Source organism: Pelodiscus sinensis, chromosome 21 (genome assembly GCF_052426305.1).
Source record: "Pelodiscus sinensis isolate ZL-2025 chromosome 21, ASM5242630v1, whole genome shotgun sequence".
Classification (NCBI taxonomy): Eukaryota; Metazoa; Chordata; order Testudines; family Trionychidae; genus Pelodiscus; species Pelodiscus sinensis.
In genome coordinates this window covers 7,953,498-7,981,148 of record NC_143072.1, presented here as the reverse complement: position 1 = coordinate 7,981,148, position 27,651 = coordinate 7,953,498, and the positions used below count along the sequence as shown (strand labels likewise).

Here is a 27,651-nt window from a genome sequence, read left to right as displayed (position 1 = left end):
AAAGCACTTTTTGCGGAAAAGCATCTGTGGCCAATCTAGATGCACTTTTTCGCAAAAAAGCCCCGATCGCCATTTTCGTGATCGGGGCTTTTTTGCAGAAAACAAATTGGAGCTGTCTACGCTGGCCCTTTTGCGCAAAAGTTTCTCGGAAAAAGACTTTTGCCCGAACGGGAGCAGCACAGTCTTTCCGCAAAAGCACTGACACTCTTACATGAGATCGTCAGTGCTTTTGCGGAAATTCAAGGGGCCAGCGTAGACAGCGGGCAAGTTTTTCCATTAAAGCGGCTGATTTTCCGGAAAAAGTGGCCAGTCTAGACACAGCCATCATGCGTTTTACTGGGGGTGCACATGCCTCACTGCACATCATAAAATTTATTCCACACACAAATGCCTTGGTGCAGGGGCTCACGGGAGAATCTCCCAGCCACAGGCGCGAGGACACGCACCCTGGAGCAGCCTTCGCAAGAGGGCGCGCGCTGCGCTGAGGCCCCGCCCAGCAGCCGGGCGCGCGCGTGACGTAATCACGGCGCGACTATTACGTACCGGCCCGGTGACCTTCAAGAGGGCGGAAGCGGAAAGCGCTCGGCCAGGCCCCGGCTGTGCAGCGGAGAAGCAGGCGCCGTCCCCGCCGTTCGCGAGCTCGCCCAGCGCCGCCAGCATGCCGAGGGGCAGCAGGAGCCGCACGTCCCGCATGGCGCCGCCGGCCAGGTGGGCGGGCCCGGGAGCTGAGGGGGGGTGGGGGCGGGTCGCGCTGGGGCCCTAGGCCTGGCGGGGCAGCCGCTCCCCTGCGGCCTGGCGCGGTCACAGCCCCTCGGGCCCGCGTGCGGGAGCCGGGCGAGCAGAGGGGCGCCGAGGCCCGAGTTACATAAGTCCCCGCCCCTCCCCCCCGCCGAGGCACGTGGCGGCCGGTAATCGCGGCCTTGGCGGGGCGGTGAATGTTTAACCGGCTGAGGGGGAGGGGTCGTGGGCTGGTTTGCGGCGCCGCCCCCCCCCTCCGCCCCCCGGCTCTGCTGTGACGTTGCGCCGCGCTTGAATGATCACGTGGCTCACTGGCTTTTTTTTCTATTCATTCATAGTATGGGCAGGGGAGCGGAGTCTTGTGTCTCCAAATCTTCATGAAGCCCTAAAAAAGGGGCCTAATCCTCAAGTTTGGACAATTCTGCTTAGAGAACAGCCGTAGCGTATTGCAAGGCTTGCGTGCGGCATAAGCATTACAGATATCACAAAAGGATTTTAAGTATAAAGTCTCTTACAAAGGTTGCCTCTTTTTGCATTGATTTATTTCTCTCTTCTCTCCCTCCCCCCCCCCCAACCCCCCATTCAGTCGTGCACCACAAATGAGAGCTGCACCTCCAGCCCCTGCAGCTCGTGCTCCAGTACCGGCACCTGCCCCTGCATCTGCAATGACTTCTGCTGCTGCTGCACCAAGGCAACCTGGTCTGATGGCACAGATGGCTACAACAGCTGCTGGGGTAGCAGTAGGCTCAGCTGTAGGACACACACTAGGTCATGCAATGACAGGAGGATTTGGTGGAGGAAGCAGCTCTGAAGCTGCAAGGCCTGATATTACTTATCAGGTATGTGGTTAACACTGTATTTTAAGTCTCAGCTATGAGTGAAATTGGATAACTTGTGACTGAAATTATAGGCCTGAGTGCTTAATGTAGGGAGCTGGTATATGGGGACACATGCACAGTTATTTTCTGGTATGTTTATTTTGCCTGGTACCATGCCTTTTATGAAATGTATTTTAAATGACTAGTGTCAGGCAGTGGAGGGTGTACTGTGTTTAGAAGTTACTGGCTCTTGACACTCCCTTCCTCCCCCCCCCCCCCAAAAAAAAAAAAGAAACTTGGAAAGGAGAGTGTGACACATAGTCTGTTGAATCCAATGCCCTCATGGTTTGATTTGATTAGCTGCCAGAGTAATAAAATGTTAAGGGAAGAGGTCAAAACTAGATTAAAATGGTCAGCTAAGGCTAAAACTTTAATCAAGGGTGGGTTGACTTAAATCAGTTTTCTCACTGATATGACTTCATATAGTTCTTCAAACAATAGTACAATGTTCTTCAGACAGCCATGCTTTCTCCTAGTAAGCAGTTTTCCTTATGATTCATCACCTTACTGGGTGATGCTTACCAGTTATGGCTTACCGGTGGGCTGTGGGGCCCTGGCTGGAGCAGGCCTGGCCTGGAGTGGGCCTGGCATAGTCAGAGCAGTTGTCCACCCATGGAAGGCTTGTCCTGTCCCGTTAACCATTTAACTTGATTAACCAGGATTTTGTGTCCCTAGTTTGTTTCTTGCACCTAGCCTTACACTTGACACATTTTCCTTTTTTAACCAGGGATTGAGTTTCTTCAGAATATTCCCAGATAGTCTCCTTTACACACATGAGCCATGACACTCTCTCTGTGGCAAAAGTTGAGGGGACTCTAGGAAGCTGTGTGTGTGCTGTTTGTGTTCTCTTTTACTTCCCAGTCCACTCCACAGTTCCTTCCTATGCTGCTTCCATCCTTTCCTATACAGTAAAATCCAGTTGTTTGGCATCCAGTGGTCCGGCACTCCTGATAGTCCGGCACCAACTGGAACCCGGAAGTGCTCTAGCCAGCTGGACAATTGGAGCTGCTGTGCCCTGGCTTCCCCAAGTCTGACGCTGGTCAGTTTTAGCTGCGGCGGACTTGGGGAAGCCATGGGGCAAAGCTCAGGTGAGGGGGCGGTGCTGCGGTACCAACCCGGCAGCACCCCAGCTGCTCTGCCCCCAGCTTCCCCAAGTCCACTGCTGCTGGAACTGACCAGTGGCGGACTTGCGGAAGCCGGGGGTAGAGCAGCTGGAGTGCTGTGCGGTGCCCTGCCGACCTCCCCCTGACCCTTCATAGCCCCCTTTCTGGTACTCTGGCATATCCAATAATCCAGCACCCCCTGGGTCCCAAAGGTGCCGGATTATCGGAAGTTTACTGTACATTGTTTCTGTTTTGAGACTAAGAATGTTAATCCTTAACAGATAAGGGCAGCCTTTGTCTGTGGTCAGTGGGTGGGATCCCTCTCTTAACTGGTTAACTAATTAAGTGGGATTTTACATCCCTACTGTAGACAATGTCTTAACTTACTCTGCCATGCGTGGCCCAGATTTGCTACCACGTGAGCACAGAACAAAAATAATCCTATCCAGCTTGTTTCTCTTTCCACATGTTCTCAGCAACCTAACAAATTGAAAGCCCAGAACTTTCAAGAAGCAAGGAAGGACAGACTAGAGCCATTAATTCATTTTTGAGACTAGTATGTGTAGATGTTGCATAGTTGTGACAACTGAGAATGTAGTAACTTATTTTAAGATAATTTTGTTTTAAAAATAAATAAAATCTAACTTAAATAAATTAAAAACGGATTTGAACACCTATTTTTATCCATCCTGCTTTGCTGTATTTAACACGTTATCCTCTCCTTCCATACCTAATGGTTTATATTACTGAAACAGATTGGAGACTGACAGATCAAGTTTTCATTAATGTCTCTTCTGGTAACCTTTTTCTTTAAAATGCAGGCACTTTACTTTGGCAAGCCAAAACAAGTTCATTTTCCACAGTCTCAAGAATATATGAGAGAAACAGTAAATTATCTTAATGTTTTATTGAATGTGAATTGACTTCTGTTCACTAATACTTGAGGCCAGGCTTTTGTAGGTACTCTAGTCCTTGTGTTACTGTATTGGGTTTTGAATCCCTCAAGGGACAGGTCTTGTGTTCTAAAATACTTGATGTAATCTTACATCTGATTGAGTTAATGGGCTGACTTCCATTAATTTTGGGGGGAAGCATATTACCCTTACTACTTGAAAGATGCAGAACTTCCAAGGGGGTACCTATTATCTTTACAAGGGAAGAAATAAGTAGAAATATACATATTGTAATAGCTCCTCTGCTGGTCAGGTTCTGTATAGCTAGAAATAATCAAAGTTCATTTTTCAAAGATGAAAATTTGTCCTACTGTGGCTTCTTTTTCAGGAGCCTCAAGCAGCTCAGCCTGCATATCAGCAGCAGCAGAGCCAGTACACCCCCTGCCAGTACGAAATGAAGCAATTTTTGGAGTGTGCACAGAACCAGAGTGACCTTAAGCTGTGTGAGGGCTTCAGTGAGGTGTTGAAGCAGTGCAAGTTTGCTAATGGTGAGTAGCTGGCTTAGTTGTGTGGGGTCTGGTACAGATTTAATAACTAGCTACCTAATCAATAAGATTAAGTAGCTATCTCAAAGTGCCTCTTCCCAGTATCGAAAGTGGAGAAGAACCAGCATGGTATTGTCCATGCTGAGTTGTGTGTCAGATCCCACAGTAGTCACTTGGAATGGAACTGAAAGTGCACAAAACTTCTAATGCATTACCTCCTTTGTGGAATGTGCAAGTCTGAAATTACAAGTGGACTCAAAAGTGGAAATTCAAACTGTGTAAGGTGCATTTCTATTAATGGGTGTTTCTCAGCCACGTCAGCTGTTCTGGCTTTTATTGAGGGGAGTGCACCAAACCCTAGGGATGCCTAGTGTCACTGAGGAATTGGGTCTTCCTGAATCACCTGAGCACAGACTGTTCACTGCCTGGGGGTTAAACGTTTGTTCAGCATGGAAATTTATAATTTTGCTAATTCTGTGTTTAATTTACAGGTTTAGCCTAATCAAATTCTACAGAACGAAGAAGTTGAACATTAGCATTTGAAGTTCTAAAATTGAAAGATGCTTCAGTAATAAACGTCTAAGGTCTAAAGCTATCTGTAAGATCGTGTTAGTTTATATTATAATTCATAACTGATTGCTCAAACCTTGACACAACTTAAAGGTCCCTTTAGATTTTTTTGACACATTGATAAACATGCTGGATTGATTGTAACAGTGTAGTTTTAAACTAGAAGATTCTGAAGATGGGCAAACTATTTCAAGGGGCCTAATCAAAACTAGTTGTTCTGCTGGCTACATTGCTGTTTAAATGTGAGACTAAGACTAAATAAAATTATCTCAATGTTTGAAGTGTCTGAGTCTCTGAATTAAGAGTTATCCCTTCCTGTGGGAATAAGATATAGAAATAGATCTGTAGGGAAACACCCCTTCTATGTCTGTTAGTCCAGGGCTGTTTTCAGGATAGCTCACTCTGCACAACATGCCCTTTTCATGCTGACCATATTTCAAGGATGCTTCCCACTGTTTGTTCTGAACACTCTGAAAATCTGGTCCAAATGATATCAAGGAATGGCATGTATGTAGCTCGCTGCAAACATCAGTCTTGGGAGGGTGGGGGGGAGCCTCAGTTCTATAAAAATCAAATCGGTTCTCAAATTCTTATAGTATGGACAGGTTTTTAAATGTGACATATTCCCCTATTGATGACCATCTGTTCTTCTCCCTTCTCTTCCCTCTGTTAAAACCTTCCAAGGTCAGAAGGGACCATTGTAATCCTGTAGCTTAACCAGCTGGGTAAAACAGGCTATGAATGTCCCCAAAGAGTCCTGTTTCAAATAAGCTTTTTTTAAAAAAAGCTCTGATTTCTACACTACCATTGATGGAAAATCCATAACCCTTAGTAAATTCAGTGGCTAACTGCTCTCCCTGATTTAATTACATCTTCCTGTTGGTCTGCATCTACCCAGCAGCCTGGGTAAAGGTACTATGTTAGCTTCTTCTTTCCAGCTACCCCCATAGCCTTTGACATAGCTTGGTCTCCTATAAGTATCTGGAAACTAGGAAAACTAACACTGTAGGCCCACAGCTCATCTGTTCAAGTTGGGAACAACTGAAGCAATTAACATCACTGAATAGAGCCAGACTTGTCCCTATAGGGATTAACTGTCCTGCTTCATTAGGTTATTGCTCTTCACATACCCAGTTCATCTTAATCATTTAAGCTAGGGATGTTAAATATCGATTAATTGAATAGTCTATTTCAGAGGCTGCAATGTGGGGTGCCAGGTAGGAGCTGAGCTGCAAGGGGAGCCAGTTGAAAAACCAGCTCCCTTTGTGGACTAGTTGGCTGTCACCTGGCCTGTCTGTTGGAGGTGGGGGAGGGGTGTCTGAGCTCCCAGACCTGACATGAGCCAGAACTGAGCAGGGCAGGTCCCAGAGCCAGGGTGAGCGAGGACTCAGCTGGGCTGCTGGTCAGCCTGCTTAAAAAAATTACTAGTGGGGAAGGGGAGGAAATGCGTGTAGTATATAGCATTAAGCAAAAACGTAGGTTATCAGTTAATTGACCATACTATTACATCCCTAATTCAAGCTTTATAAAATAGGGAGAGGTGGTTAGGCAGGGGAAGCTCCTGTAGGAAATCCAGAGGCTTTTGTTAATTGGAACTGTCTAATGCCAACAAATACATGGCTATTGCATTTAACGAGCTAAATGATGATCAATACAGCAAAACAGCTCATGTCTGAAGGAGACTGTGTACTGATTTTTTTCTAGAATGTGCAGTTCATCAATGTACATAATCCTGGCTCCTAAGAGCAGCAGGACTAATAAGTATGTGACTTAATGGGGATGGATTACTTGCTTCATTTTAGGGGAAAAAATTACCAGGAAACATTCATCATAAGGCCAACAATATTCTTATGGCAGCAAGCCAGTCCTGTATGGTGCTATGCAGTTCAGTTGTCTTCAGCTGCTGCTGTGTGTATTGGTGCAGCTAGTAACAGCCTGTACTGTTAGATATTACTACTGACCTTTGCAACTACTGGCTTAGAAACCTCTAAAGCAGCAGTTCTAACTGTGGGTCAGGACCACAAAGTGGGTTGTGAGCCTGTTTCAATGGGGTTGTCTGAGCCTACCATCTGGGGCAGTGTTTCCTGAAATTGCTTCCATCTGTGTGTAGAATAAATTTGATGTGTACTACCAGTAGAAACAATGCTACCTGGGGGAGCTCTGCTAATCAGCTGGGTGGCCACCCAAATGCTCAGCTCACAGGGAACACTGATCTAGGGTCAAAGCCTGAGGGCTTCAGCCCTTGATGGCCGGGCTCTGGTGACAGCCTGTGTTCCCTCGAAGCTGCATGGCAGCACAGCTTCACAGGGGATTAGCCCCACCCAGTCAGAGGCTCAGGGCTCCTCCATGCATGGGGCTGTCTGACTGGGTAGGGCTGATGAATCACCTGTGATGCTGTGCAGCTTAGACTGAAAGCTGACAGCCCCCCTCCACCAGGGGCAGTGGGACTCAGGTAGACTTTGATTTCCCCCACCTGGAGTCGTATTGTAGCTTTTGTTGTCAGAAGGGGGTCATGGTGACAGGAAGTTTGAAAAACCTTACTCTAAAGAAAGCTGGAAATATTGACTTTGGTCATTGGCCTTTATTTTTGAAAACTTGTGGCAAGTGGGGGAGGTCATGGACAACTGGAAAGAGGTAAACATATAGGGCCCCTCTTTAGACAAGGGAAGGATGACAATCCAGGGAACTACAGACTGGTCCACCTCACCTCAGTCCCTAGAAAAATCCTGGAGGGGATCCTCAAGGAAGCCATTCTGAAGTACTAGGAAGGGGGGAAAGGGATCAGGAATAGTCAACATGGATTCACCAAGGGCAAGTCGTGCCTGACCAATCTGATTAGCTTCTAGGATGAGGTAACTGCGTCTGTGGACACGGGGATGACTTTAGCAAAGCCTTTGACACGGTCTCCCTTAAATTTGCTGGCAAGAATATTGTGGAAGTATGGATTGGATAAATGGGCTGTAAGGTGGATAGAAAGCTGGCTACATTGTTGGGCCCAATGAGTAGTGATCAACGGCTATGATTGGCAGTTGGTTTCTAGCAGAGTGCCCCAAGGATCGGTTCCAGGGCCTGTTTTGTTGAACATCTTTATTGATCTGAATGCGGGGATGGATTGCACCCTTGAAGTTTGTGGATGATGCTTAGGTGGGGGAGAGGTAGATATGCTGGAGGGCAGGGATAGGGCAGATTAAAGCAGGCATGTCCAAAGTCCGGCCCGCGAGCCAATTGCGGCCTGTGTTCTGGTTTAATACGGCCCCACAGGTAATTTGGCAATATCTATCTTTTAAGGCCCCCAACGCATCCATATGTATTGAGATGAATACATTGTAAAATCTCAGTTAATGTCAGTTGGTCTAAATCAGTTATAAATGTATTTGGACACAACATGTATACTTGGTGTTATGTTCCTGTTCATATTTTTTGAACTTAAAAGTTGACAGACAACCTTTATTACCAATAATATGTAATGTACTTTACAATGTTCCTGACCTATAGTTCAGCTTCCTGGATTTTTTTTTCATCTGGCCTTCAGATATGAAAGGCAGAGTGATTTAACACCTGTTTAGATTTGTCATCCATGTGACGAAATGAAAAGTATGCCGTTTGCAATAAACTTTGCATAAAATAGTTAATTTGCATTTAATTTTAATGGTTCAAAGAATGTCAGGCACAATGGTTGGCCCTCACGCATGTTCACTTCATCAAATCTGGCCCTCTTGGAAAAAAGTTTGGACTCCCCTGGATTAAAGGATTGGGCCAAAAGAATTCTGATGAGGTTCAACAAGGACAAGTGTAGAGTCCTGCATGTGGGACAGAAGAATCCCAAGCATTGGTACAGGCTGGGGACTGACTGGCTAAGTAGCAGTTCTGCAGAAAAGGACCTGGGGATTACAGTGGATGAGAAGCTGGATATGAGTCAACAGTGTGCCCTTGTAGCCAAGAGGGCTAATGGCATATTAGGGTGCATTAGGAGGAGCATTGCCAGCAGATCCAGAGAAGTGACTACTCCTCTTTATTTGGCACTAGTAAGGCCAAATCTGGAGTGTTGTCCCAATTCTGGGCCCCCTCAACAGAAGGGATGTGGATGCATTGGAGACAATCCAGAGGAGGGCAACGAAAATGATGAGGGGGCGGGAGCATATGGCCTATGAGCATGGCTAGACAAACCCCAACAAGAGCCACTCGCCAGCCCCGCACTAAGCACGCGCAAGACGGCACTGTGGATGCGCGAAGCACCAGTGAATGGGGCTTGTGGCGCGACCAGCTGAAATCTCGCCACGGGCGAGTAGATTCAGCAGTTTGTCAAGCCCTGCCTATGAGGAGAGACTGAGGAATTTGGGCTTGTTTACTCTATTGAAGAGGAGGGATGGGGACATTTGATATCAGCCTTTAACTACCTGTAAGGAGTTTCCACTGAGAATGGAGAGGCTGTTCTCAGTGGTGACAGATCATAGAATCCTAGGGCTGGAAGAGACCTCAGGAGGTCATCAAGTCCAGCCCTCTGCCCAAAACAGGACCAATGCCAACTAAATCATCCCAGCCAGGGCTTTGTCAAGCCAGGACTTAAAAACCTCTAGGGATGGAGATTCCTCCACCTCCCTAGGGAACCCATCCCAGTGCTTAATCACCTTCCTAGAAAAAACTATTTTACTAATATCCAAATTAGACCTCCCCTAATGCAGCTTGAGACCTTTACTCCTCCCCCTGCTCACTGAGAATAGTCTCTTCCAGGTAGTAAAGGATGCTATCATTAGGGAGCAGAAAAACCAAAAATGGAAAGCTGTAGGGGAAAAAAGTCTGGGTGTACAAATAGAATACTGTAAAAATCACTGACTAGATCCCCATTCGGTTCAGATTAATTCACAAACCACACAAGTTACTTAAAAATACTCAGCATTTAAGGAAACTTCTCCATGTAAGTGTTCAAGTGCTGGCTAGCTTGTAGATGGAGGCATTCCCAAGGGCTGGGATTCTAGTCAGATAATCGAACAAAGAGCAATGGGCTCAAGTTGCAGTGGGCGAGGTTCAATATTAGGAAAAACTATTTCCCAAGGACAGTGGGGAAGCACTGGAATGGGTTCCCTAGGGAGGTGGTGGAATCTCCATCTCTAGAGGTTTTTAAGTCCTGGTTTGACAAAGCCCTGGCTGGGATGGTTTAGTTGTGCTTGGTCCTGTTTTAGGCAGGGGACTGGACTAGATGACTCCTGAGGTCTCTTCCAGCTGTAGGATTCTGACTTGTCTTTAAATGTCCTCCTTAATTGCTCCACTAGCAGTTGTATTTGTATGTTCTGTAAACAGCCTAAGAATGTCATGTGAAACTCAGCTGGATTTGAAACATTCCTACCTCTGCCATATACTTTTTTTTTTTTCTACAAACCATGAATGGAAACTTAGGCCAAGTCTATTCCATGGGGAAGGTTGGTTTAAGCTACACAATTCCAGCTACGTACCTTGAGCCAAACTCCAGCACTGTTCCCACAGTGGGCGGTCAATAGGAGAGAAGCTCCCATCAACGTCCCTTCTTGTCACAGCTAGGAGTACTAAAGCTAAGGGCGGGAGCCTTCAGCACTTGAGATAGTGGGTCTTTATTAGACCTGCTAAATCGAATGGTGGAAGATTGACTACCAGAGGGGTGATCGTCCCGCAAGTCTAGACCTGACCTCAGTCACAACTGGAAAAGCAATAAAGTTCTTTTAAGAGAGCAGAGACCTCTGCAGCTGGCATCAGAAGGGAAGGAAATGGCAGTTACATCAGTGGATCTCCATTGTTCCCCCTTTTACCTGTTCGGATACTGCTTAGTATTAACTGTTTTCCATAGGTAGGTGTATATACCAGCATGCAGCCTGACTGTTCCCAGTAAGTCTCAGGCAAAATCCCAAGGAAGACTCTTTGGTGTGAGAGTGATGCCCTAAGTAGTATTTTGAGCACATACATTATGAGACTGACACACAAGAATGGCCAGACTGGATCAGAGCAAAGGTCCATCTAGCCCAGTATCTTGTCTGCCGACAGTGGCCAATGCCAGATGCCCCAGAGGGAGGGAATCGAACAGGTAATGATCAAGCGATCTCTCTCCTGCCATCCATCTCCATCCTCTGACAAACAGAGGCTAGGGACACCATTCCTTATCAATACTAGCTAATAGCCATTTATGGACTTAACCTCCATGCATTTATCTGGTTCTCTTTAAACCCTGTTATAGTCCTAGCCTTCACAGCCTCCTCAGGCAAGGAGTTCCACAGATTGACTATGTGCAGTGTGAAGAAGAACTTCCTTTTATTTGTTTTAAACCTGCTGCCCATTAGTTTAATTTGGTGGCCCCTAGTTCTTATATTATGGGAACAAGTAAATAACTTTTCCTTATTCACTTTCTCCATACCACTCATGAGTTTATATACCTCTATCTTATCCCCCCTTAGTCTCCTCTTTTCCAAGCTGAAAAGTCCCAGTCTCTTTAATCTCTCCTCAGATGGGGCCCGTTCCAAACCCCTAATCATTTTTGTTGCCCTTCTCTGAACCTTTTCTAATGCCAGTATATCTATTTTGAGATGAGACCACATCTGTATGCAGTATTGCAGATGTGGGTGTACCATGGATTTATAAAAGGGAAATAAGATATTCTCTGTCTTATTCTCTGTCTTATTCTCTATCCCCTTTTTTAATGATTTCTAACATCCTGTTTGTTTTTTTGACTGCCACTGCACACTGCGTGGATGTCTTCAGAGAACTATCCATGATGACTCCAAGATCTCTTTCCTGATTAGTGGTAGCTAAATTAGCCCCCATCATATTATATGCATAGTTGGGGTTATTTTTCCCAATGTGCATTACTTTACATTTATCCACATTAAATTTCATTTGCCATTTTGTTGCCCAGTCACTTAGTTTTGTGAGATCTTTTTGGAGTTCTTCACAGTCTGCTTTGGTCTTAACTACCTTGAGCAGTTTAGTGTTGTCTGCAAACTTTGCCACCTCACTGTTTACTCCTTTCTCCAGATCATTTATGAATATGTTGAATAGGATTGGTCCTAGGACTGACCCTTGGGGAACACCACTAGTTACCCCTCTCCATTCTGAAAATTTACCTTTTATTCCTACCCTTTGTTTCTTGTCTTTTAACTAGTTCTCAGTCCATGAAAGAATCTTCCCTCTTATCCCATGACAACTTAATTTACGTAAGAGCCTTTGGTGAGGGACCTTGTCAAAGGCTTACTGGAAATCTAAGTACACTATATCCACTGGATCCCCCTTGTCCACATGTTTGTTGACCCCTTCAAAGAACGCTAATAAATTAGTTTGTTGACCCCTTCAAAGAACTCTAATAAATTAGTAAGACATGATTTCCCTTTACAGAAACCATGTTGACTTTTGCCCAACAAATGATGTTCTTCTACGTGTCTGACAATTTTATTCTTTCTTTACTATTGTTTCAACTAATTTGCCCAGTACTGACATTAGATTTACCAGTCTGTAACTGCCGGGATTGCCTCTAGAGCCCTTTTTAAATATTGGCGTTACATTAGCTATCTTCCAGTCATTGGGTACGGAAGCTGATTTAAAGGATAGGTTACAAACCATAGTTAATAGTTCTGCAATTTCACATTTGAGTTCTCTCAGAACTCTTGGGTGAATGCCATCTGGTCCCGGTGACTTGTTACTGTTAAATTTATCAATTAATTCCAAAACCTCCTCTAATGACACTTCAGTCTGTGATAAGTCCTCAGATTTGTCACCTACAAAGGACGGGTCAGGTCTGGGAATCTCCCTAACATCCTCAGCTGTGAAGACTGAAGCAAAGAATTCATTTAGTTTCTCTGCAATGGCTTTATCGCGTTTAAGTGCTCCTTTTGTATCTCAATTGTCCAGGGCCCCACTGGTTGTTCAGCAGGCTTCCTGCTTCTGATGTACTTAAAAAAACATTTTGTTATTACTTTTTGAGTTTTTGGCTAGCTGTTATTCAAACTCCTTTTTGGCTTTTCTTATTACATTTTTACACTTAATTTGGCAGTGTTTATGCTCCTTTCTATTTACCTCACTAGGATTTTACTTCCATTTTTAAAAGATGTATTTTTATCTCTGACTGCTTCTTTTACATGGTTGTTAAACCACGGTGGCTCTTTATTAGTTCTTCTATGTTTTTTAATTTGGGGTATACATTTAAGTTGGGCCTCTATTATGGTGTCTTTGAAAAGTGTCCATGCAGGGATTTTACTTTAGTCACTTGTACCTTATAATTTCTGTTTAACTAACCTCCTCATTTTTGCATAATCCCCTTTTTGAAATTAAATGCCACAGTGTTGGGCTGCTGAGTTGTTCTTCCCACCACAGGAATGTTAAATGTTGTTATATTATGATCACTATTTCCAAGCGGTCCTGTTATAGTTACCTCTTGGACCAGATCCTGTGCGCCACTCAGGACTAAAATGAGAATGGCCTCTCCCCTTGTGGGTTCCTGTACCAGCTGTTCCAAGAAGCAGTCGTTTAAGGTGTCAAGAAATTTTGTCTCTGCATCTTGTCCTGAGGTGACATGTACCCAGTCAATATGGGGATAGTTGAAATCCCCCACTATTATTAAGTTCTTTATTTTGATAGCCACTCTAATCTCCCTTAGCATTTCATAGTCACTATTACTGTCTTGGTCAGGTGGTCGATAATAGATCCCTACTGTTATATTCTTATTAGAGCAGGGAATTACTATCCATAGCGATTCTATGGAACATGTTGATTCATTTAAGATTTTTACTTTATTTGATTCTAAATTTTCTTTCACATATAGTGCCACTCCCCTACCCACACAACCTGTTCTGTTCTTCTGATATATTTTGTACCCCGGAATGATTGTGTCCCATTGATTGTCCTCACTCCACCAGGTTTCTGTGATGCCTATTATATCAGTATCCTCCTTTAACACGAGGCACTCTAGTTCACCCATCCAATTTTTTAGACTTCTAGCATTTGTGTACAAGCACTTTAAAAATGAAAAAAGATCTTGCGCAAGAGCGCATCCACACTGCCATTTGCTTTTGCGTAAGAGCATCCATGGCAGTGTGGATGCTCTCTTGCATGAGAAAGCTCTGATGGCCATTTTAGCCATAGGGATTTCTTGCCCAAGAAACCCCTGTTGCCTGTCCACACTGCCTTCTTGAGCAAAAGGGCTTATTCCTCGTGGAGAGAGGAATAACTCTTGCGCAAAAAGCCCTCTGTTCTGACGCTTTACTGTAAATGTACTTGCGCAAGAATGCATGTGCAGTGTAGACAGTCCACAAGTTTTTGTGCAAGAAGTCTGCTGTGTAGACATAGTTGATCAGTTTAAGCTTAGGCTGTAGGAGAGGGATAGCAAATTAAATTAAGGTGCCGATGGAATTAATGGTGGGTACTACACTTGAAATATGAGCTGGCATACAAATTCATGGTTCTCTTGACCATTTCAAACCTTCCTCTTTTCTGTATAAGAATCTTTAAACTATATCTTTAAAGGTAGCTTGGTAGACAGCACTTGTACTGAACTAAAGCAGATTTTTTATCTTCCCTCCCCATTGTGACTTCACACTTTAGCCTCAAACCTACTTCTGCAGAGGTTTCCTAGGAATCCACTGTTCCCATGATAAGAATAGCCCCAGTAGTTGAAGAGGTGTGCATAGCATCCCACTTGCAAGGGACTGAGCAGATCTACAGCAAAACAGCTGAGACAAGAACTGGGAAAAAGCAAAGCTGGCAGGGAACCCATTCAAGTAATCAAGAGAACAAAATGGTCAAAGCATTACTGCTGAGTTAGCACACATGTTCAAAGATCAGATGGGGGAAATGAGCATGAAGGACCAATGGGGTGAAGATGGGATTTCTGCCTTCTCACCTTGTGACTGCTCACTACATGGCCTTTTGCTTGATTACCTCCCACTTCTCTGGCTGCACTTCAGAAACACACATGCTGGGATTACAAGAACTTTCTATGCTCTGTGTGTGAATTCTTACCTAATAACAGTTCTGAATTGGCTCCAAATGCTGAAGAAAAAATACCGACCACTTTCATGAGAAACTAGGCACCTTGAATGTTATAATTCAGTAGCATATAGGAGACCCAGGAAAGCACTGTTACTACTGAGTAGTTTCTGTTCAGTACAAAGTAGAGTCATTCGTGTTACTCTCCCAGATCTTACACTCCTATGCAGAAATTAAATTAACGTGGTGATGATGTACATTCATGCCTGAGGTTTGGCATTGCTTCCAAGTTGCACTGCAATTTATTTTTGGCTTTGCAGACCTCAGACAGAGACTGCCCTGCAATGAGTTAGCAGCAGCGCTGAAGGCTGGGTGGTTGTCGAACTCAAAATTGATCTGTGTCCTGGACCCTTATTGTTCAAGCTGATTTTGATTCTTGTGAAAGTCATTTGATCCCTAATTGCTGCTCCAAGAAAATTTGGGCTGAAAATAGAAGGCAGAATCTGCAAAGAGGTAATGGTAAGTAGGGACGTGCAGTGTCTAGAAACTGCTTTCTTTAAAGGAAGCAAGCAGCAGGAGTACATCTACAAAGGCGGGAGGGGGGGGGGAGGGGAGAGATATGAACCACTGATATGTTGTGATGTTTTACATAGCACCTTACAGATGATCACTGTAAATCAGTCTCAATAGTGAATTGTAATGCAGAGATCCTTATTTTCTTATGTGCTGGGAAGGGGGAGGGGATATCCTGTTGGTACCATAAAAATAACTATGTAATCTTGCTAGAGTTGAAAGCTTCTCTCAAACCCACTAGTGCTAAAAGCAGCAAGGTTTCTGAAACAAAAGCATGTTGTCTAATCCTGGCTTTGAAACCGATTTGTAATTACAGAATTTGACACACTGTAGCAGTGTAACACTGGAACGACACCCCTTACTGCCCTGGTGTTAAAGCAGAATTTGGCCCATTATCTGTAAAGGGACAAAGCTCAGTATTGAAAAGGTCTATTTATTTAAAGGGTGCAGCCAGAGTAGAAAAACTGGTACAGGTTGGATCTCCCTGGTACTGCTCCCTTGGGACCTGACCGGTACTGGATGAGGGATTTTGCCAGACCAGGGGAAGTTATTTCTGGACCTCCTGCTGCCACCCTTCCTACCCCCTGCCCAGCCTGCTGCCCTCCTGGCTGGCTCATCACCTCCTGTTGGCCCCACTGTCCTACTGACCCCACTGGGCAGTGATTGCTGCCCTGGCTCTGGGTCCTGCTGGGCAGCCGCACACCATGTATCCCTGCCCCGCCAAGTTACCCCAGCTCCCGGCCTCGCTGGGCAGACGCTACTGCCACACGCTGCCGGTGGGCCCGCTGCGGGCAGCCCCCTGCCCTGCCAGCCCTGCAGGGATCCTTGTCACTGGCCCTGCACTGGAACTCCTCTGGTCCAGACAGACAATGGATGTTGCCAGACCAGAGTTTCAACTTCTATTAACAGATCAGAGCTACTCTATTCCTGTATCAGCCTATTATTTTTAGGGTTTAATATAGCAGTGGCCAACATGTCATGTATGCCACACGTGGTTCTTTTTTGGTTAAAGTGCAGCTCCCCAGTGCACCATGCCCCCCTTCTCTAAGGGATTGCTAGGGGCAGCAAGTTGGAGGTTTGGGGCTTCAGCCCCATAGAATGCAACTGCCGGGGCCCCAAGCCTTAGTAGGCACTTCCTGTGTGGTGGTGGTGGTGGGGGGTGCTAGTTGGCTTCTCCCACCACCCTGCTGCAGGGTAGAAGTCCCACCACGCACACACCACAGGGCTGATGCCCCCAGATACAGCAAGCATGCTGGCTCTCAGTCATGATATGTGGCACAGTCAGTACGTTTGTCTGTATATTAAACCAGGCATGGTCAGTTATTTCAGGCTATCAAAGTTTCAAAAGAGATACTCTGGGGATAACATGAAATGCAAACTTGGTGCCGATGTCTGACTATCCAGGCTGAGATCATGGGGTTTTCCGTCTTTGAAGAGTAACATTACCCAAATAAAGACAATGTAGCACTTTAAAGACTAACAAGATGGTTTATTAGATGATGAGCTTTCGTGGGCCAGACCCACTTCCTCAGATCAAATAGTGGAAGAAAGTAGTCACAACCATATATACCAAAGGATACAATTAAAAAAAATTGAACAAATATGATCTGAGGAAGTGGGTCTGGCCCACGAAAGCTCATCATCTAATAAACCATCTTGTTAGTCTTTAAAGTGCTACATTGTCCTGCATTTTGCTTCAACTACCCCAGACTAACACGGCTACATTTCTATCACCAAATAAAGACGACGCCTTTGACAGGGCCAGTGATATGACTGGATTGTCCTGCTGCTATTAGTCCTCTGTAAAGGAGGCCAGCGGACTTCAAGCAAGCTCTGTTGGGCTGGAGCTTGCTGCATCTGTTGAAGCCCCCCACTGAGGAGATCTCCAAATCGGGGTCTTCTCCCCACAAAACGAGATAAAAGAGACCTGAATGGTCTGCTCTTGCAAGGAGCCCACTGCAGTCCTCCACTCAGACGCTTAAGAGTTTAAGAGCCCTTAGGACCCCCGCCTGTAATGTGTTGAGCATTTCAGCTTGGCGGGGCACTGGAGGGCTCTCAGCATCTCCTCTGAAGGGCACGACATGACTGAGAGAGGACTTGGGGTAGGTGTATGTGCCCTGACACCACCTGTCTTGCCAGGCACCACCATTGCATCTGAGCTCAAGACAGTTTTTGCTACGGGTGCGGGATTCGCTCACTCCGTATACCTGCTACGTTTGCTCCTTTAAAAAACAAGCCAATTCCAACCCCCTTCCTGAGGACACAGCATTGTTATTTTGAAATAACATAGTCTGCATTTACACAGCTGGCAGGCATTTCGAAATGTTGAAATAGTGTCAAGCTGGAGGACTTCTTACTCCGACTCCTGGAACCCTCATTTTTATGAGTGAGGGAAGTCAGAGGAAGAGCGCTCTACTTCCATACAAGTGGTGTGTAGACAGCACCAAAACTCGAAATAAGCCATTTCGAAATAAGCTACGCAATTGACATAGCTGAATTTGCATAGATTATTTCAAGTTAAGCCCTGCTGTGTAGATGCGCCCTTGTCAGAGGTGTGCCGATCTCTTTTCTCTGTCTTTTCCTCAACCTTGTTTTAAATATCTTCTCTGTCTTGCCTTAGGGATTGGTTTATATAATGCTTGTGTGCCTTCTACCATTTGATATCTACAGCAGCTGGAAGAGCATATAGGGATCAGGCTGCTCTTTATAAATTCAGTGACCCTAAGTTAGTTCATTGAAATTTGTTTTTAGTTAAATAAGAGCATCCAGCCCTTAGCACTGATATAAATAAGCTAGGCTGATATTGAGTGACTTACAGTGGAGCATAGGTCAAGACATACAAGCTGAAGACCTTCAAGAAGAGCTTTCGGTTTCTTAGAACCAGGCCAGGACAAACATCATTTGAGGACATGATATGAATGCACTTCACAGAAACACATGCACACCTGTAGTTATTTTATCAATCACCATGTGTGTTTTTCAACCCAAAAGATAACAGAGGCAAGATTGCAACACGGGGACCTTCTGGCCAACAGCTTTTGGCTATGAAATAAACCGTGAACAGCTATGTTGGCATGTGGACAAAAGTAACCTCTAATGCTAAATGACTTTGTCAGAGGCCTGTTTTTTCCGATGGTGCTGAGTGCTCACACAATGGCTAGAGAGTTTCAAGAAGCCCCAGCAAGGAACACCATGGGAGTTCAGTTCCTCATAGGCCCCTGTCCCTAAATGTGTGTAAACTGGGACACCAAACAAACAGGCCACCTGGGAAAGTTAGAACTTGACCCTACTTCCTTCGCAGTCAAGAGGGCATAAGGTTACCAGCAGTGTATTTTGAACATAAGGGATTGTTTTTAGCACCTGCACTGCCTCATCCTGATATTATTCAGCAATAAGCAGTACTCACCTACATTTGCAGGGGTATTTCTTGCTGCATTTCTCAGCACTCAGCAACTACCAGTGTTGTTCTACAGAGATGAAAAAATAAGGGATGCTCTTGTAATAAGAGACTACTGGGAACCTTAGCCACTGATTGCTATACAAGCAGCAACTTCAACCCTCTTCTCCCACCGTACATACAGATGCATACACAGAAATAAATGAATTTGTAAGTAAACACTGGATGATTCTGAACCCTTTAACTTTCACTACAGTTCCTGGAAATTGCTGGATGCTGGCCACTCAGCCGCATCAGGTCCTAAGTACGTGGCTGCTGAATGGACTTTGGGAAACTTGGTTTCCAAACTGCTGTATTACTCAATGATATTGGGTAACTTAGACTGAGCATGTTATCCAAACCCTGACCTTATGAAACTGATCAGCTGCAAGCACAGTGCTTTCTAACACAGAGGCTTGTGGGAGAAGTACAGATGGGCATGTCTCTATTTAGCATAACGAAAGTTTATGCCGATCAGCAGAATACCCTCCTAGCTGCAGCAGCAGCAGCATCTCAGATGTCATCCAGACCTAAACCTGCACTTGGATTGTTTTTTCTTTTGCTTGGAGTAATTTGTGTATTTTTTCTAGGAATTTTTTTAAAAAACCCAACACTTCCAACAGTTTTGTATTGCTCACTGCTCTACTTAAAAAGTTGAAAATCATGTGTCATTATGGGGGAGGCACACAGAAATAGCCACTGAGCGGGATTGTTGACCTGCTATAGTCTATCACAAAGGGACCCTGACAAGTAAGCCAAAAATTTCTCAAGTTTCTACAGATTTGGGGTGCTTAGTGTGAGACGTCCCAAAGGGCCTGATTCTCAGAGAGCCCTGATCCTCCACCCTCTGAAAATCAGGGTCTTTTTCACATCTCACGTTGGGTAATTGTCACTTTTAAAGCTCTTGGCTGCAGTTGATAGTGAGAGCAGCAATGGTTTGAGCACAGATTTCTGATGTCAGCTCATTGTGTGTACCACGTAACCTCTCTGTCTCAGCTCCCCTACCCTCAGACAGGTAACATTACCTTCATCCCTGCCTGGGTGCAGCAAACTACCCCGTTCAGCAAGGCACTAGAGGAAATGGGACTCAAGTAGATACTTTGCTGAATAGTGGCTATAGCGGAGATCCTGGTGCTGGCCCTTTAAAGGGCCAGTTTTACTACAGCAGGCATATCCCTCCCCTGCCATCCCCCCAAGAGACGAATGTTATTCACTGGACTTCTTCCTGCAGGACGGGGGGGATTTTAAAGGGCCTATAGTACAACTGGCAACTGGAGTCAAGGAGTGTTTACTCCAGGTGAGGGATTAAGCAGCCCCTGTGGCATTGCCATGGCAACAGAGCCTGTGTTCTGCTGTCTGGTAGCAAGCCAGGGAGCTACCACGTCCATCCGTGCTTAGTATCCTCATCCCTGTGCTCACCACAGCCCTCTCCTATGAGGGACGCGATAGGGCCAGGACAGTCAGTAAAGGGCCAAGATTTCAGAAGTGCCCGGTGATCTGAGGTCTCTCAAAGTTTGATGGGCTCCAGTTTGAGACACCTTAAAGTGACCTGATTTTCAGAGTGGATACTCAGCACTTTCGAAAAGGCAGGACCCTCGAAGGCTGCTGAAGTTGGGAACTCTGTCATCAGCCAACCCTCAGTCTGGGCTCAACTATAATCTTGTTGCGTCTCTTGCTCCTGGGCCTTCTTTGGAAGCCCCCATGGTCAATCTCACTGTTCCTAGAGGGACTTCAGCTCACTCTTGGAGTCTTAACTACAGGAAGGGGAGCTTAGAAGGTGAAACTGGCCACAGGGGTGAGGAGAAAGCTTGCTTAGGTGTAGGAAGGCTGCCAACGACTGTAAGAGTGTCCACACTCCCAAGCCCTCTATTTTGAAATAAGGGGCTGGTTATTTTGAAATGACTACTCCTTTGTGTGAGGAATAATGCTTGTTTTGAAATAATTATTACGGGAGTTATTTTAGAATACGTTCTTTTGAAATAGTTCCCTAGTATAGACGTGCCCTGCAGGTCCTTTCCAGGTCCTGCCATAGGTCACAGGTAGGAAGCAGGCCTACAGGCTCCCTTGCTTATATGAGGCTCATAGTGTTCCCCAACCAGAGCAGGAGGAAAGGCTGGCTACTGCTCTAAGCTACTGCAGCTCACTAAGGGCATATCTACAATAGGACATTATTTCAACATACCTTTTGGAATAACTCCCGAAATAACTATTTTGAATTAGCTTGTCCACACTATGGGGAAGCCTCAACACTAGTCCGAGGCAGGCTCTGTTACGATGGACGGTGCAACCTCAAGTTAGAGCCACAGGGAGCACCCGGGAGTGTCCACACGGTCACTAGTCCAAAATAATTGTTTCAAAATTAGCGTTATTCCTCGTGGAAAGTGAGAATTATTATTTCAAAATAACCAGCTGCTTATTTCAAAATAAAGGGCTTGGTAGTGTGGCTACTCCTCTTGTTATTGCGAAATAAGGGGAGCTATTTTGAAATAACTCCCTAGTGTAGACCAGGGCTACCAATGGTTGGCAGCTTTCCTACACCTAGGCAACCTTTCTCCTCACCTCTGTGGCCAGTTCACCTTCTAAACTCCCTTCCTCCAAGTGGTGCATATTCTGCATGTGGATCTAATTGGTGCTGCTTGCTTGCAGGAGGGAGGCCCCAAGTCTGAGAGACATTGTGGTCTATTGAAGTTCCCCTAGCTTCAGTGGGATTTGAATCCAGCTCAGAATAGAACATTCTCCCCCCTTCAGTGAAATGCTCCCTTTCATTTTGTCCCTTTCGGGTGCCAATCCTGACTTTCTCCTTCTCTAGAAGGAAGCAGAAACAAGGCCCAGTCCTGTGGGTAGTGCAGCCTGCCATCTCGTCTTTCCTGGTGTGTGCACATGTAGTGAATGAATGGGCCTGGGAGAGTGATGAATACAATTTTGTTTGGATTCTGAACAAGACCTTCAGAGATATGTAGGCTCCTAACTCCCTTTTATTTCAGAAGCAATTAGGAACCTCAGTACCTATGAAAGTCTGGGCCTCTGTCTAATTCTATCAGATGTCAGGACTTGAAATAAAATAAAGGCAATTGGAAACCCAATGATAGAGAGATGCAGGTCTATTTTTAGCCTTTAGGTTGAAAAGGCTGGTTAGAGGAAACAAAGACGGTCATGGTATTATTTAGTTGCTCTTTTCTTGTTTTAGCTCTTTACCTTGACGCAAGCCTTTAGCGTGGGCACAGTGAGGATCCTAAGATGACCAAGGAGGAAGAGCTACCAGACTGGCATTCGGCCAAGGAATTTTATCAGAAATATGAGCCGAAAGAAATTCTGGGCAGGTAAAGTGGGGCTTCTGCCAATGGGCCAATAATTTGTGGACAGAATTGCTAAAACTTACTTGCATTAGTCACGCGAGTAATTGCACTGATTTGACTCAGACGCCGCATGAGAGAGGATTTAGCCCTATATATGTTCCATGTATAAACCTTTTGTCCCCCAGTATTTTTACAAAAATTGTCCAAGAATACAGAGTTGTGGCTATTTCTGGTGAAGAATGATGCAACTGCTTGGCAATGAGAAACAAGCCTTTCTGACTGTTTAGGGCAAAAACTGCTAGCTGTCACCTCATCTGAGTAAGACTTCCTGCCACCATTTATAGATTTCTGCTCTTTGTGCAAGGGCATTATTACGAGCACTTTCTCGGGGTGCCTAAGTCACTGTGTTCCCCTTCTCCCACAGCAACAGAGAGACTTGCCGGGACGAAACCGGGTTTCAGCTTGCTGGCGCTGCAGTTTCTTAGTCATCTAATCTCCTCAGGGCTCTGCCAGTCCTGACTTTGCCTTTCAGATTAACTCTTGGGGTACCTCAGCCCCAATCAACTCTGACATGCTCCCCTGTAGGGATCAGAGCCTTCCCATAGAACTGAAATATACAAACAGTGAAACAATTCTAAGATTCTAATCAAATCTAATCAAAGATTTAAGTGACACTGGAAAAAGGATAATGGAAACAGAAATGGTTACACGCAAAACAAAACAGGCATTGCACACTCCTTAAAATCTACACTGAACAAAATCCGTGTCTAAAGTTGTTTCTCACAAAAGCTCCCTTGAAGCATTTTCTACAAGGCAGGTTGAGATCCTGTTTTCATTAATACAGTCGTACTGCCTGGTTACCGACTCAAGAGCAGGACGACAGAGTGCTGTCCCTTGCTCCCAGCTGTACACCCTCAAGGAAAGCTCTTCCCTTCGCCCCTCACTGTTCTCCTCTTTCTGTTAAATCGGCATTTAGCACAGATCTTTGGTCTGGCAAAACTTTTCTCACCTCTGCGGGGAGTTCTCAGCTCAGCTGGGGAGTGCCACCTTAATACAAGTTCTAAAGACATGTTTTCAATATACAGTACATAGGAAAGCTAGGAAGAGGCTAAGATGCTCCATCAGGAGCACTTTAACAACCTGAACATTAATCAAAAAAGGAATGGTAAAAAAGTGGCAATGTGGCTGGAATGCTGAGGAACGAAGGTGAAAGTAAGCTGGTGTGCCAGGCACACCTGTAAGAAAGTCTGGTAGCACTTTATAGACTAACAAAACATGAAGATGGTATCATGAGCTTTCGTGGGCACAGCCCACTTCTTCAGATGGCCGGAGTTATGAGTAGGGGATAACTTCGATAATCTGAAGAAGTGGGCTGTGCCCACGAAAGCTCATGATACTGATTAAAAGACAGAATTATGTTGCACTTTAAAGACTAACAAGATGGTTTATTAGGTGATGCCCGTGTTAGTCTGGTCTAGCTGAAACAAAAGACAGAACTATGTAGCACTTTAAAGACTTGTTAACCATCTTGTTAGTCTTTAAAGTGCTACATAGTTCTGTCTTTTGTTTCAGCTAGACCAGACTAACACGGCTGCATCTCTATCACTAATCTACATGATTAGTTAGTCTATAAAGTGCTACCAGACAATTTGTTGTTTTTTCTGTAACAGACTAACTCGGCTACCCCCTGAAGCTCCAGTAAGAAAGTGGTTGGCTGGGGGTGGGGTTCCAATCTAGCTCCTTCCTCCAACCCAGAACTAAGGCCAGCAGCCAGGACCCCAGGCACATGAGATCAAGATCCTGGGGGTGTTGTAGCATCTCCCACATGCCTAGTCCCTTTCCCATGCCTATGGGCACTGTCCCTGCAGCTCCCATTTGGCTGGGAACAGGAGCAGCATGGGGCAGGGTTAGCAACTGGGACTGCCCCATCCCCTCCGTCCCTCCTCTCCCCCTGCACTCCACCCTGCATCCCCCAACCCACTGCTTTGGGAGCCCCTGCCCTGACTCCTGCACCCTCCCTACACCCGCATCCCCTGCCTGGAACCCCTGCACACTACTCCACACATTTCTTTCAGGTACTATTAGATGGCAACCCCCCGCCCCAACTTGAGCAGCCCCCAAGGAGATTGTGATATGACAGTACCCATACGAAATGTAAATTACTTTCCTCCCTGAGGAGTATCAAAGAACAGTGCAAATATGCAGGGACAAAATCAGAAAGGCTAAGGCACAGAATGAATTATTGCTTGTTATGGTCCTTGTTAGATGTCAGAAGTGGTTGTTTAAATACATTAGGAGAAAGATGAAGAAAATTGTAAGCCCTCTATTCCGTGTGGAAGGGGAGCTCATAATATTATCAAGAAGAATGAGGTGGTCAAGGTCTGTTTTGCTTCAGTCTTCACTAAAAAGGTTAATGGTGACCAGATACTGAACACAGTTAATATTAACGATGGGAAGGAACACAAGCCAAACAGGGAAAGACTGGGTGAAAGAATATTTAGAAGACTTAGATCTGTTCAAGTTGGCAGGTCCTGATTCATCCTAGACTAGAGGTGTGTCTAGACTACTGAGTTTTGTCGACAAAAGTGGACTTTTGTCGACAAAACTATACCAGCATCTACACTACCGCTGAGTTCTGTCGACATAACATCGACAGAACTCAGCAGTTTTGTCGACGCTGGTATACCTCATTTTACGAGGCATAACACCTTCTGTCGACAGAGTTCTGTCGACAGAAGGTGTTATTGCCTGTAGGGTTGCGTCTAGACTACAGGGTTCTGTCAACAAAGCAGCTTGCTTTGTCGACAGAACTCAATGTGTCTGGACGCTCTTTGTCGACAGAAGTTTTGTCGACAGATACTGTCGACAAAACTTCTGTCGACAAAACCCGGTAGTCTAGACGTACCCCTAGGGTACTAAAGGAACTAGCTGAAGCAACTCTGGAACTGTTAGCGATTATCTTTGGGTATGTCTACACTTCATTCCTCTCTCTCAAGAGGAATGCAAATGCAGACACCGGAAATTGCAAATGAAGCATGGATTTGAATTTCCCATGCTTCATTTGCATAAACACATTATGGCGCTATTTCAAAATAGCGCTATTTCGAGACAAATACGAGGTAATTTCAAGATAAAACCCTTCCCTTGAAATAACCCTTACTCCTCAAAAAATGGATGAATATTATCTTGTAATAACCCCATTTTTCTCTCGACATAGTGCTATTTTGAAATAGCGCCATAATGCGATTATGCAAATGAAACACGGGAAATTCAAATCCACAAATTCAAGAGAGAGGAATGAAGTTTAGACATACCCTTTGAGAACTCCTGGGCTATGTCTACATTGCAGGGTTTTTGCACAAGAAGCTTTTTGCGGAAGAGATCTTCCACAAAAACTTCTTGTGCAAAAGCATGTCCACATCTCAAAAGCGCATTGCAAGAGTGATGTGCTTTTGCGCAAGAGAACATCCAAACTGCATGGACGCTCTTGCGCAAGAAAGTTCTGATGGCCATTCACAGAATGGCCATCAGAGCACCTGTGCTTTTTCTGATAGGCTCTTTTTGTGCAAAAACCCCCTGTTGAGCACCCACACACACCTTTTTGTGCAAGAACTATTGCGCAAAAAGGAGTTATTCCTTGTAGAAAGAGGTATACCTACATTGCAAAAAGCCCTCTGTTCTGCCGTTCTACTGTACATTTTCTTCAACAAAAATGTGCTCTGTTGGTTTTTGCACAAAAACTCTGCAGTGTAGACATAGCTCTGGAGGATGGGTGAGGTCTCAGAGGACCAGAGAAGAGCAAATATAGTACCTCTTTTTAAAAAGGACAACAAAAAGAATCTGGGGAATTATAGGCCAGTCAACGTAACTTTGATACTTGGAAAGATACTGGAACAAATACTACAGAAATGAGAAATAACTGCCTGGATACTAGCACTGCTGCAGTGGATCCGGGGGTTATAGTAGATCACAAACAATACAAGTCAACAATATGACGCAGTTGTGGAAAAGTGTAATATTCTGGGATCTGTGGACAGAAGTCTCATATGTAAGATATAGGAGGCAAATGTCCTGATCTACTCAGCACGCTTGTGGCCTCGTGGAGTACTGTGTCCAGTTCTGGGTGCCATGCTTTAGGAAGGATGTGGACAAATTGGAGAGAAGAGGAGAGGAAACAAAAATGGTGAAAGGTTCTGAAAACCAGACCTAAAAGACAAATTTAACAACAAAACCACACACATGTTGAGTCTTGAGAAAAGGAGACTCGGCATGGAAGTCTGGACAAGAAGCAATGGACTTCATGTGTAGGAAAGGAGGTTTAGGTGAGACATTAGGGGAAAAAACCTTTCTAACTATGCACATAGTCAAGCTCTGGAATAGGCTTCCAAGAGGGATTGTTGAATCCACATCACAGAAGGGTTTTTGGAGCAGGTTGGGCAAACATCTGTCAAGGATAGAGCCGCCATCGGAACTTCCAGGTCTCTGGGCAAGGTGGGGAGCAGGCTCTGGGCCTGCAGGAGGGGGGGAGTGGGATCTGTCAGAAGGGTGGGGCTGAAACGAGCCTCACTCAACCAGCCCTTTATCGCTCACTGGCCAATTTGCGCTGCCTGGGGTTCTAGTGGCAAGTTCTCAGCAGTGGCGGCTGGGAGTCCAGGTCCTTTTAAATCTCTGGGCCCTTTGTCCCCACTGGCAGCCCTGGAGGGCAGTCTAGGCTTACTTGGTTCTGTCCAGCACAAGGAAGGGGCTTGCTTTTTTAAAGGTTACGTCCAGCTCTACGTTTCTATGATTCTAGTTGCAGACTGTAGCTTGGGCCCTCAGCAGGAGCTTGGGGAATCAAATTAACATGTGGGAGCCCCACAGCATTTTCTATGGACCCGAAAGCACCTTACTTGTGCAAGAGAACAGCAAGTGACCCTGACAAGGAATTGTCCTCCTAAACTTCCTGTCTTTTCGTTGTCTTTGTCCTGGCAGGGGGGTAAGCAGCGTGGTTCGTCGGTGCATTCACAAACCCACCAAGCAGGAGTATGCGGTGAAGATTATAGACATCACAGCTGGTAATTTATCCCCTGAGCAGATCCAGGAGCTGAGGGAAGCCACTATCAAGGAGATAGACATCCTTCGGAAGGTCTCAGGCCACCCCAATATCAGTAAGTCAAAGCACTAGTCTGACTGGGCACCTGGGTAACAAATTGATCAGTGGCTTTTCCTTCCCCATTTTCTGTTCTAAGGCTTCACGAGAGTTTTCAGATTTTGATTAACCTCCTTGGCTCTTTCAGCTGAAATCCCTAGAGGGGAAGGGTCCGTCTTTTGTGGGTGCTCGCCTGATATTGCTATTGGGCACTGTCTTGCTAGGATTGGATCAAATCCTAGATGAGCAATGAGTCATTCTTCCATTCATATCTTCCCCCCGGATGCATAATGATCCCAAGTCAGCATTTCTGGACAGAACACAGCACCTGCTAGAAGCAAAATCCCAGCAGTCCACGGAACATGGAGCTGAGTAAGATGGGCTAGAAGAGGTGTTCAAGCCTCAGTGCCAAAGCTCACAGATTTCAAGACTCTGAGGCTGCGTCTAAACTGGCCACTTTGAATTTGCGCAAGAACACTGACGATCTAATGTAAGATTGTCAGTGTTCTTCCGCAAATACAATGACTCTCCAATTCGGGAAAAAGCCCTCTT

At 45.3% G+C, this 27,651-nt stretch overlaps 2 protein-coding genes across 3 annotated transcripts in view; both read left to right on the top strand.

Moving 5' to 3' along the window:
• The first annotated feature begins 529 nt into the window (after nucleotides 1-529).
• CHCHD2 (coiled-coil-helix-coiled-coil-helix domain containing 2) lies at nucleotides 530-5,004 on the top strand. The gene is made up of 4 exons (XM_075905101.2): nucleotides 530-708; nucleotides 1,325-1,577; nucleotides 4,001-4,160; nucleotides 4,649-5,004. The coding sequence occupies exons 1-4, from the start codon at nucleotides 659-661 to the stop codon at nucleotides 4,657-4,659; spliced, it is 474 nt and encodes a 157-aa protein (XP_075761216.1). The 5' UTR covers nucleotides 530-658; the 3' UTR covers nucleotides 4,660-5,004.
• Nucleotides 5,005-14,722: 9,718 nt separating this feature from the next.
• PHKG1 (phosphorylase kinase catalytic subunit gamma 1) overlaps nucleotides 14,723-27,651 on the top strand; it is a 35,471-nt gene continuing 22,542 nt past the window's right edge. The window contains exons 1-3 of one of the 2 annotated variants that reach the window (XM_006113099.5): nucleotides 14,723-15,179; nucleotides 21,863-21,995; nucleotides 26,943-27,118. In XM_006113099.5, the coding sequence (XP_006113161.1) occupies nucleotides 21,913-21,995; nucleotides 26,943-27,118 (259 nt within the window). In that variant the 5' untranslated portion in view covers nucleotides 14,723-15,179; nucleotides 21,863-21,912. Of the gene's footprint in view, nucleotides 15,186-21,862; nucleotides 21,996-26,942; nucleotides 27,119-27,651 lie in introns of both variants that reach the window. The other variant, XM_006113098.5, reaches the window with a different exon arrangement.